Consider the following 12,076-nt stretch of genomic DNA (forward strand, 5'->3'; position numbering starts at 1 on the left):
CGAGCAGGAACCCTGTGAGCTCGCTCGATTTTCAGTTTAAGGCCTGCTATGTCGAGCAGATTAGGAAAGAGCCCATCCAGGAATTTCACCGTATCCTGTCCCTCTGCTCCCTCAGGGATTCCAAAAATATGTACGTTATTCCGCCGGCTACGGTTCTCCATGTCCTCCAACTTCTCCCAGACATGCTCCAAGTAAGTGTCTTTTAAAGTCTGCAGAGCCCGAGGATTTTGAATTCTTTGACATATTGTCCTCCTAGAACAGTTATGGAACAGAGTGTAACGAATCTCACCAGTTTATGTCATAAAAAGTATTAAAACTAGCAAAGTGCGCAGAGCTTGCCGTTCACACATCCGATCCTCACATGGCATCACATGACTCTGACATTTCACAGTCTTTTTTTTTCTTTCCTTTTTCTCCCAATTTGGAATGCTCAATTCCCAATGTGCTCTAAGTCCTCGTGGTGGTGTAGTGACTCGCCTCAATCCAGGTGGCAGAAGACAAATCTCAGCTGCCTCCGAATCTGAGACCATCAACCCACACATCTTATCATGTGGCTTGTTGAGCACGTTACTGCTGAGATATAGCATATGTGGAGGCTTCACACCATCCACCATGGCATCCACGCACAACTCAACTCACCACATGCCCCAACGAGAGCGAACCACATTATAGCAATCACAAGGAGATTACCCCATGTGACTCTACCCTCCCAAGCAACCAGGCCAATTTGGTTGCTTAGGAGACCCGGCAGGAGTCACTCAGCACACTCTGGTTTTTGAACTAGCAAACTCCATGTGTAGTAGCCAGCGTCTTTACCACTGAGCTACCCAGGCCCCTGACATTTCACATTCTTAAAATAAAATAGTGATCCTAACTGACTTAAGACAAGGAATGTTTTCCACGATTAAATGTCAGGAATTGTGAAAAACTGAGTTTAAATTTATCTGGCAAAGGTGTATGTAAACTTCTGACTTCAACTGTAATTAATGGGAAAAATTGGTCTGTACAATGCAAGTAAATGGTGATCAAATCAAATCACTTTTATTGTCACACAGCCATACACACAAGTGCAATGGTGTGTGAAATTCTTTGGTGCAGTTCCGATCAACATAGCAGTCGTGACAGTGATGAGACATATACCAATTTGCAATAACATCAAATTAACACAGCACAATTTAAAGTCTAATATACACATAATTACACACAACACAATATACAAATAATAACATACACTGTACAGTATACAATACACACAATATAGATACACATTATTCAATAAAAATAAAAAAAAAGTATATATAGAATGTACAGTAGGTTGTATTGTACTGTATTAACATTCAGGCTGTCAGTTGATAGTAAGTTGTTAAGAGAGAATATAATATAATAATAACATAATTTATGACAGTCCGGTGTGAGATATAAGAGTAAGAGTAATAAAGTGCAGTGCTGATGTATTTTGATCATGGGAGATCAACAGTTCAAAAGTCTGATTGCTTGGGGGAAGAAGCTATCATGGAGTCGGCTGGTGCGGGTCCTGATGCTGCGATACCACCTACCTGATGGTAGCAGTGAGAACAGCCCATGGCTCGGGTGGCTGGAGTCTCTGATGATCCTCCGAGTTTTTTCACACACCGCCTGGTATATATTTCCTGGAGGGAGGGAAGCTCACCTCCGATGATGTGTCTGGCAGTTCGCACCACCCTTTGCAGTGCTTTGCGGTTGTGGGCTGTGCTATTGCCGTACCAGGTGGAGATGCAGCCAGTCAGGATGCTCTCTACAGTGCAGGTGTAGAACTGTGTGAGGATGTGGCGGTTCATTCCAAACTTCCTCAGCCGTCTCAGGAAGAAGAGGCGCTGATGAGCCTTCTTCACAACGACTTCAGTGTGGATGGACCATGTGAGTTCCTCAGTGATGTGGACACCCAGGAACTTGAAGCTGCTGAGTCTCTTCACTGGTGCTCCATTGATGGTGATGGGACTGTGTTCTCTGTCTTTTCTTCTGAAGTCCACCACAAGCTCCTTTATCTTACTGACGTTGAGGGAGAGGTTGTGCTCCTGACACCAGTGTGTCAGAGTGTGCACCTCCTCTCTGTAGGCTGTTTCATCATTGTCAGTGATCAGACCTACCACCGTCGTGTCATCAGCAAACTTAATGATGGCATTGGAGCTATGTGTTACCACACAGTCATGTGTGTACAAGGAATACAAGAGTGGGCTGAGAACACAGCCCTGTGGTGCTCCAGTGTTGAGGGTCAGTGATGAGGAGATGTTGCTGCCTATTCTAACCACCTGGCATCTGCTTGACAGGAAGTCCAGGATCCAGCTGCACAGCGAGCTGTTTAGAGCCCGGAGTTTCTCATCTAGCTTGGAGGACACTATGGTGTTGAATGCTGAGCTGTAGTCTACAAACTACATTCTCACATAAGTGTTCTTTTTTTCCAGGTGGGAGAGAGCAGTGTGTATTGTAGATGCAATGGCATCATCAGTGGAGCGGTTGTTGCGGTAAGCAAACTGCAATGGGTCTAGAGAGAGAGGCAGGCCTTTGAAGTTCCAGAAAGGAGATAAAGTCAGCATAAAAGTGTAGTTTCAGAAGACTTGGAAAATAGAGCATGAGTGGTATGGACTATATTTATGATACTATTATGGTGATGTTTTATCCTTTATGGAACTTGGCTGAGTGAATCACATGCATTTTCACTGTAGGGAAAAGATCAGCTCCAAAATATTTTCTTTTGTGGTCCACAGAAGAAAGAAAATCAGTTTTGATACTCCAGGATTATAATTTGTGGGTGAACAATCCCTTTAAGCCAGGGGCTAAAACAACACATGCACACACGTCCGGTAGAGCGTAACCCTCCTTTGAAAGGCTGTAGTTTTATTTACTCCACGGGTCCACTAGCATGTCACCATTATAGATTTCCCATCCTCCCCTCCCTTAGCAAAGCATAGAAGCCTGGAAGTGTAGGCAAACTCTGACCTTTAGATTGGACAGTCTGTCTCTCTCAGTAGGTGTTGTATCACCAGTAATGGTAAACGGATGGAACATACTACCAGACAGCCCCGAATAACACCCCGGAGGAGACTGTATCTGGATACAACCCTGGAAATCCATCAGCCAGTAGACCCCCAGGGCACACAAGCAGACATAGCACTGATCTCAGAGCAGTGTGTGGCACTCCCTGGAGAGCTACTAGTGTGGGAGGGCTTTTTACCTATCAATGAGTGTCCCGCCCCCCATCGGCGCACACTAGCATTCATATCTCATGTGCTGTAATTCACAGGAGCACTGCAGTGGGGAGGATGAACCTGCAGTGCTGGCCTGTAAAATTCCAATGAAGACACTGAAATTCATGGATTACAGGAATATCATTGTGAGTTTTTCTTATATTGATATAACCCATTCTGAAATATTCTAATATGTATACTAGAGCTGTCAAAATTAACACGTTAACACATGCAATTAATTTAAAAAGTTTAACCCGTAAATTTTTCTTAAGATTAATGCATTTAACATTAATACAGCATAAACAATGGTTGGAAGTGCAGAAACATTGCGATGTGTCCGCCCGGATTCATTACACTCATAGACACAAACACACACAGCAGTGATTCAGTTCTTAACGCTATCTGATGTACAAAACTAGCCCAGATGGGACTTGTGATAGAAATCATGTATTTTTCAGCCTATGTAAGGCATATTTTAATTACCACAGAAACGCTCCAAATCTTAACTATCACCAAAATGCAGAATGAAACAAAGCGGATAGCCACAGTCTACCGGCAGATTAATATTGTGGAGGAGGAGAGTTTAAGAGATTTAATGCCCATTGCAATGTATATGCAAGCTATGTGGGGACTAGTTATTTCAGATAGTCAAACTCCCAATTAGACTTTGGGAAACGTTTAATGTTACTTGAATTGGTGCTATTTTAGTGCATTTCTATCTTTATACTGAGAAAGGATTTGTTTGGAAATTGTTAATAACATAATGTTTTGTTTTCTTTCCAAAGGTGGAAATACATTTTGACAGGAAAAACTGTATATAGTCTCAAATTTCATCACTTTAAAATCTGTGATTAATCACTATTAACCAAAAAGATGATGCGATTAATCATGATTAAAATTTTTAATTGAATGACAGCACTAATGTCCACATATTCTAATTGTGTATCGAGTCAGATTTAGTAATTTGTTTTTAATTTAGCCCTCAGCGGCACCATCAAAATTTTAGTTTTGTGACTTTTAGTCCATGTCTATTAGCATTAAAGCCCACTATATGATAATATACTATACAATTAAATGTTAACAAAATTTACTTTTAGCAGATATATGCATTTAAAATTTGCAGTCTTTTTTTTTATTTCTTTTTTTTTTTTAGGAAAACAGACCAAAAATATTGATGACTCATCTTGCACCTACACAGTTTTTTGTACAATCAAATGCTCTTTAGAATGAGAATGTCCCTCCCCCTAATACCACCTGCAACCAACTAGCAAGTAGCAAATCATAAACCATGGTAGTGACATAACTAAAGGCTGGACAAGCACCTTCTCACCCAGGAAACAACCTTGACTATGTCTAAAATAATGTGAAAAAAATTAATCAATACACCAGAGCAAATAAATATGAAGTTAAATATATTGAATATATAAAGTATATATAAAGGCTGGAAATACTGAGATTTATTTTTTAACTACAGTAAATTGCCAAAATGTGACAAAAGAGTAAAGCATGACGGGATTACAGTATGTAAAAAAAAGCTGAGAGCCTGGCACCATGTTTCTTCAAAACAACACAAATTAGTTTTAGTTCATGCAAACAACTGCTGTACCTCCACTCCGGTCTCATAGGCAGATCCATCCAGCAATATGACTTTCACAGGCACTGTCTTTGGTCTTTTGGAGGATTTCTGTGGGGATCTGGACATCCTACTTGGCGTTTTCTCAGACGAATCATCTGTGTCTCGGTGCTCATCTGACATCTTTGAATCGTGATCCTAAATATAAGGGATCAAAATGTAGTGTTATTAATGTGCTTTGCAGGGTTGATACAAAAAAAATGTCTGGTATGAAATCTGGTCATGGTGAATGTGCCCAAAAGCAGAGCATGAAGGCCAAAATGAATTTCATATTATACAATGTGTTAGAGCATAATCAAACATATTAGACTGTATAATATTTTCTGAGTTAATAAATTATAGATTCAAGTCTCACCATATGACCCCTTCTGTCTTCGTCTGCTGTATTCTTTAAAGCTGAACCTCTCTCTGACATGGCAATCACTTGCGCTCCTAGAATAATAATAATAATAATAACATTAATAACACTTTAACCCTTACCAGCCAGAGCGTTCAAACTTGGGAACAATTATTCCCATGGTGCCTGTCTCAGTATCTTCGCCGTCTAATCACCAATTTTAAATGGTAAAACTGCCAGATACTCATGACAATATAAGCTAAAAGCACATATGATTGGTTAAGGGGTTACTGGGCATGAATAATAAATGTATCGTCATCAGCGTCATCCTCCATTTGCCTGAGCGGAGCCAGAGAGGATACCTCCAGTGTTGGACTTACTGCTTCAAATTGAATGGCAACACATTCATGCGGCACCAGAGGATGAGCGTACACTGGTAAACTTAACCTAGATAGATTTCAGAGAAAACCTGTCTCGTTAGCTGGGAGGTATTGATATTCACGCAAGTTTCCCTTTGCATACACTAAAGCCTGTAGTCCTCCTTCGTCATCACTCCACACAGCCCATGTCCCTAAATTTGAAGAGTCCTCTAAGAGATGTTGGCTATGCTATCGGAAAAGTAGGACTGAAAATAAAACTAAAGTAGCTTGTTGCGTGCCGGAATGTAATGGCAAAAGACTTTGCTTGGTTCGTGATAGGAACTGTTTTCAGTCTTGGCACTCAGCTGAGTGTGACCAGTTTCGCAAAAAGGCCTAGGTTGGGCTGTGTTTACTGGTGTTGTTGTCCTCCCCCTCCCCTCTTTTCTCCCTCTCTTCTCTCCACAAGTTGTTGAGTTGAGTTGAGTATTTATGAATTTATATATATTCTGTTCCTGCACTCTTTATTAAAAATGTATTTACTGTAGATAGTTCGAAAGTTTGATTTTGTATGTTTTGCTGTGTAATTCATGTGTAATTCTAATGTTCAAATTAAATAAAGTGCGTGTTTTATTGAACACATAAAATGTATATTTCAGTGTTTGTGTCCTTCAATTTCAGATGCAGTCTCAATTTATTATTACAGGTGCTCAAAAGGAGTATTTGAGGGGTGGTCATGTGAAATGTATCTTAACATTCTAAATGTTTGTTTTATTCTGTTTTCCCACTAATCACTAGAATGGTCATAACTTTTAAACAATAGATTATATTTCTAATATGTCTGCTATTCTACATTGCCCACAAAATTATGTATATTTCATACACTCTAAGTTTCCCTCTAGCTTGTAATTAAAATGGTTGAAAATGCAGTTGTCTGATGAAGTATGTTGGCCAGAGAATATTTTTGTAAAAAATTGCTGTGTGAATTCTTATTGATAAAGGATGATTAGCCTTAAATAATCATACATATATTTATATCATTTGAAAGCCCTAGTTCTTCTCTTCAATACTGTATATACAGTTCAGGTGTGTGATGTTATATGAATATGAATGTAATATGAATATGGATATGAATATCATATTCTGGCACAGAATGGAATTTTCCGAATTCTGGGTTAATAGAGAAAAAACACTCCCAAGTCCATTGCGTGCAACTTAAAAGGCCTGTTCTCATTGTTTTTACAGTTTATCAGAGACAAAGTGCCACAAAATAAACAAAATTATTGGAAAGCAATTGATAGGCATTCCTAACATGACAAACAATAGGGAAGAACTTCATGTAGGCTTACTTTGATAAAAAGAACTACGTATTTGCAATAGATGATATATTCTTGGTAATACTGATTGCATATCTATCAAATTATCCATATTGTTCTTTCTTCAGCCATTAATATGACTTCATAGATCTCATCACCTATGAGTTAATGATTATTTACTTGGGTGCAAACAAACACATCTGTTGATTTATCTAATGAGCCATGCTGGGTTTTGTTTTTGTGTGCTGCAGAGAGAACGTTTCATAGTTAGTCACAAATGACCAGTGCACTGTATACAGTCTGTCTTTGTATCTCCTTAAAGGCAAGGTAAGTATATTTATACAGCAGAGTTTAAACTCAGTGGCAATGCTAAGTGCTTTACAAAGGCATTTAAACAAAATTAAAATGAGTCTATGCCCAGTAAAAGAGGACATTTGGTGACATGAAGATATACTGTATTTCACAAAGTTTTTATTGACATGGTGATGAGAAACACCTAAAACATTGTGTCTGCACCATAAATATAATGAGCTAATGATGATCTCATATTAATAAGTTAACAAACTGTGATAAACATTGTTTAAGTGTTTAATGTTGAAATGAACAGCATTTAGTCACTTAATAAATCAATCAATAAATCAATTTAATTGAATGGATGTGCCATTTTTCTTCCCTTATCAATATAGACACATTTGCAGAAGACAGGTGGTTAATCTAAAAAAAAAAAAAGCAAAATGCTTGAAACATGACTAAAAGTATACTCCTTTTTTAGCATAAACTGTTCATTGTTTAATGGAGTTGAGTTAACACAGCTTGACAGTTTGATACCACTGTGAATATGCAAATCGCCTTCATTTCCATCTCATTCACTTGTACCAAACTGAGCAACTAAAAGCCCTAAACATCTTGCCCATAGAAAACCTCTCAATATGAGCATTGCGGTTCAAACAAACAAACCTGCCCCTTTTGGCTCAGCTAATTTTCAGCATTCACTCTATGTACTAACTAGAAATGTACCCATAATTCAATCAGAAGACAAACAGCCAGTCTATTAAATTACCTGCACAATCTATACGTTTAACTCTAGTCCCTGACTTATCTCTTCTACCAATGAACCAGTTTTAAGTGAAGGTCTGTAAAAGAGTGTCTTGGAGTCCTTAATTCTTTCATTTTTTTAGCTGAACTGTTACAGCATTGACATTGTTAAAGATCTAGATGGTTTATTTTGCCATTTTTGGCAATGTTATAGACCAGAGGACAGGAAATAATGAGAAGAACAGGATCAAGACACCTCCCAAGTCAGATTCGAATACACATTGGCCACATAAGCACCATGGCTACACACATCAAAGCACATGTACCCAATAAGCCACAGCTCTGACAAAGATCCAGACACTGACAGGAGAGAATATATATTGAGAAAATAAAGTTAAAAATGTGTTTTATTAGAGGGGTCACGTGACGCCATGCAAGGAGCAGACGTGTGAGCGACGAGCTCTGCGAACTTTGCTGAATTTTCGATTATTCTCATGTTATAATCTGGTGAAATTTGAAACACCCAGTTACACATTTGTCCTTTGCTGCAAAACATGGCGAAGTAAAAATCCTCTGCCTCTGGAGACATTAAAAGACACTTACGTGTTCAGGATGAAAGCCCCGACAGGCCTACAGACCGGGGACTCGATTTGGATGGCGCAGCGGGAGAGGAGATCCAGCGTCAGTTGTCCAACCTGTCGGTGATGTTGACAAAGATTCTTGCTGACTTGGAAGATCTCGCTGTAATACGCCGATCGATTACGGCGATGGAAATAAAATTACAAGAGTTAGGTACAAGAGTGACTGATGTTGAAAAACAAATCGATTTTCTGGAATCTTCGGAGAGTGAATTAACTGCTAATCCACCTGCGACCAAAGTTGATTTGGAACATCTCCTTGAAAAGCTTGAAGATCTTGAGAATAGAAGCCGCAGGAATAACATTCAAATTGTTGGAATTCCTGAGCATGAGGAGGGCAGAGATATGGTGAAATTCTTAGACGAGTTTTTCCCGAGTCTGCTCAACATAACAGGCCACAAGCTGGAAATCGAGCGAGCTCACAGAGTGCCAGCTCACAGATCTGCTGAGGGAGATAGGCCCCGATCGATTCTGGCCAGATTTCTGAGATCATCCGATAAAGATCTTGTGTTGCACCAGGCGAGGAGCAAAGGGAAGCTTTCTTGGAAGAACCATAATATTTTCTTGTTCCCGAACTTTGCGAGTTTGACGTGAGAAACGCGATCGGTTCAAGGAATGCAAGAAACTCTTACATCAGAGAAAGAACTCGTTTGCTCTAATGTTTCCTGCCAAATTGAGAATAGAAACGAAGGTCGGTCGCAAAGTATTTACATGTCCAAATCTGGCAATGTCTTTTATAGAATCAATGTCTGAGTAAACCATTGGATGTTTCTCATGTGAGTGGGCCTGACTCGCTGTACTTACTCTTGAGGAAGCTGGGCGACATTTTGGGTTTTTTGCATTGGCTCCGCCTAGCGGCTGGAGCTTGTTTTGTGAATAACACTTTTCCTTAAAGAAACTTTTGCATTGATGAAAGATTACTTTTGCATTGACGTTCCCGGACAGATTGAGAGTGGACACTACGGATGACTGCAAAATATCTACATGCTCACACAAAGGATGTCTTTTATAAAGCTGATGGATTGTGTAAGTCATGGTATATATGTTTATGCGGCCTTCGAGTGAATTGACTTGACCATCTGGGGAACCGGGATGCCGGTTTTATTTCTTTTTGTATTGGTTCTGCCTAGCGGCTGGAGCATGTTCTGTTGAATAACACTCATTTGGAACAGCTGTGGATTAATCTGTTCATTCTTCATGCTTATTCCTCCTGCTGGCTGTAGTTTGTTTTGTTGAGTTTTTTTTACGGGACATTGGAATGATCATGTCATCCGCTGAGCTCATAACAGCCAGCTCACTGAACATTCATTTGTCTGTCTGAGGAATCTGAATGGTTTTATATCAGATGGGATATGTTTTGTGGAAGATCACACCTTTGAGACAGTTCTGTGAATGAATCTACATATTCTTTGTGTTCATTCTTCCTATTAACTGGGTTTATTTCACAAAGTATTTTCTGTTATGTAATTTTGCCTCACAAATTTGTGAAGCAAAATTTAGCAATCCGATGGCAAAGTTGTCGTGGGGGCTCTCGCTGGCGTTCATGGACTCTTGGAGTTTAGAGGGATTGACGCCGGTTGGCGCTTTCGTGTGTGGGGTTAATGCGCACGTTTTTCTTTTTTCTGTTTGTTTTGTTCCGGGGGATGTTCGGGAGTTGATTGTTTCACTAATGGGGAATGTGGTCTGTATAATTTTGTTTTTCACACACAATTTTTTTTATTTTATTATATCTATATGTCAGTTGTTAATATGAGTGTACTATCTCTTTCCATGTTGAATGTGAATGGGTTGGGGCACCCCATAAAAAATTTGGGAAGATATGGGGTGGACATGTTTTCTTTAGTGCTGGCTCAAGTAAGAGCAAGGGAGTCATTAGATAGGTAAATAAACATCTACAATTCAAATTTCTCAAATAGACTAAAGATAAATTAGGAAGAGTAATTATTGTTTTAGCTGAAATTCAGGGACAAAGTCTTATTTTGGCTAATATTTACGCACCTAACACTGATGATCAGGGTTTTTTTATAGATCTTGAAGGGATGTTGCAAGCCGCTGGCACCCCTTATGATATAATATTGGGAGGAGACTTTAATCTTCTGATGGACTCAGTCCTTGATCATAGTGAAGAAAAAGTGTGCAAGCCCCCTAAAGCAACACTGACGCTTCACAGGATGTGTAAAAATCTTGGTCTTTCAGATATTTGGAGACTTTTGAACCCATCCGGTAGGGACTATACATTTTTTTTATCAGTCCATAAGATTTATTCTAGAATAGATTTTTTTTTTTAATATCCAAATCTCTCATTTCATCTGTTGTTGATTGCTCAATTGGAAACATTTTAGTCTCAGATCATGCTCTGATGAGTTTAGAGGTGTTGCCACATAAAGAGAAGAAGAAATCATATAGTTGGTGCCTTAATGTATCCCTTCTGCAAAATCCTGATTTCCAACAAATGTTAAAGACTGAAATCAATGTTTATATGGAGACCAACTGGTCCTCAGTATCCTCTGTGGGTGTGGCTTGGGAGGCACTTAAGGCGGTTCTCAGGGGTCGGATCATACAGTATGCGTCATTCATCAAAAAATCCAAAGCACGAGAACGCATGGAGTTGGAAGAGAATATTAAAAGTGTTGAGGCAGAGCTGAAGTGCCTTATGTCAGCTGATGGCCTCAGAGAATTGACCCGACTGAAATATAGATATAATACTATTTTGTCGCGGAAAGTGGAGTTTTGGTTATTCAGGGCAAGACAGTCATACTTTGAGTCGGGTGACAAAGCAGGGAAGCTTTTGGCTAGATATATAAAGCAGAGAGAGTCTTTTTCTACTATTCCCTCAGTGAAATCTGCTGGTGATGAAATTTTTACCTCGGCCATTGATATTAATAATCCCTTTAAAGAATTCTATATTGATCTTTATATCAGTGGCGAATGATCAGTCTCCGGTCGCTGCCATCTCACTTGGCGCCTAAAAGGCGTTTGATATGGTAGAATGGGATTATCTTTTTAAGATTTTGGAAATGTATGGGTTTGGGAGTACATTTATTGGTTGGATTAAGTTAAAAACACCCTGTAGCAGCGGTACAAACAAATGGATTAATTTCAGATTATTTTACTCTGAATAGGGGCACACGACAGGGTTGCCCACTTTCCCCATTATTGTTCTGTCTTGCCCTGGAGCCATTAGCAGCCGCGATAAGAAAGGAGGATGATTTTCCAGGGGTGACAGCGGGAGGTGTGGCACATAAGCTTCTGCTTTACGCAGATGATATTTTATTATTCGTCTCTGACCCTACAAGATCTATGCCTTGCCTCTTCAGAATTATTCATTCCTTTTCCAAGTTCTCAGGATACAAAGTCAACTGGTCTAAATCCGAAGCTTTGGCGCTGACAGCGTACTGCCCAGAAACGGCTTTCCAGCCGGGCACCTTCCAGTGGCCCAAACAGAGCATTAAGTATTTGGGGATTTTATTCCCAGCAAATTTGTGTGATTTAGTTAGAGTTAATTTTGATCCTTTAATAAAAAGGTTTTCGAGCGAT

General features: G+C 39.5%; 1 protein-coding gene across 9 annotated transcripts in view; it reads right to left on the minus strand.

Annotated features, from left to right (window-relative positions):
• The window catches only part of LOC127420519 (band 4.1-like protein 1), a 97,204-nt gene that overhangs the window by 41,884 nt on the left and 43,244 nt on the right, over positions 1-12,076 (minus strand). For 8 of the 9 annotated variants that reach the window (XM_051662876.1, XM_051662880.1, XM_051662879.1 and 5 more), the window contains exons 2-3: positions 5,213-5,289; positions 4,831-4,995 (exon numbers count right to left, since the gene is read on the minus strand). In XM_051662876.1, the coding sequence (XP_051518836.1) occupies positions 4,831-4,995; positions 5,213-5,272 (225 nt within the window). In that variant the 5' untranslated portion in view covers positions 5,273-5,289. Of the gene's footprint in view, positions 1-4,830; positions 4,996-5,212; positions 5,290-12,076 lie in introns of those variants that run through there. The other variant, XM_051662882.1, reaches the window with a different exon arrangement.

The sequence above is a fragment of the Myxocyprinus asiaticus genome, chromosome 29 (genome assembly GCF_019703515.2).
Source record: "Myxocyprinus asiaticus isolate MX2 ecotype Aquarium Trade chromosome 29, UBuf_Myxa_2, whole genome shotgun sequence".
Classification (NCBI taxonomy): Eukaryota; Metazoa; Chordata; class Actinopteri; order Cypriniformes; family Catostomidae; genus Myxocyprinus; species Myxocyprinus asiaticus.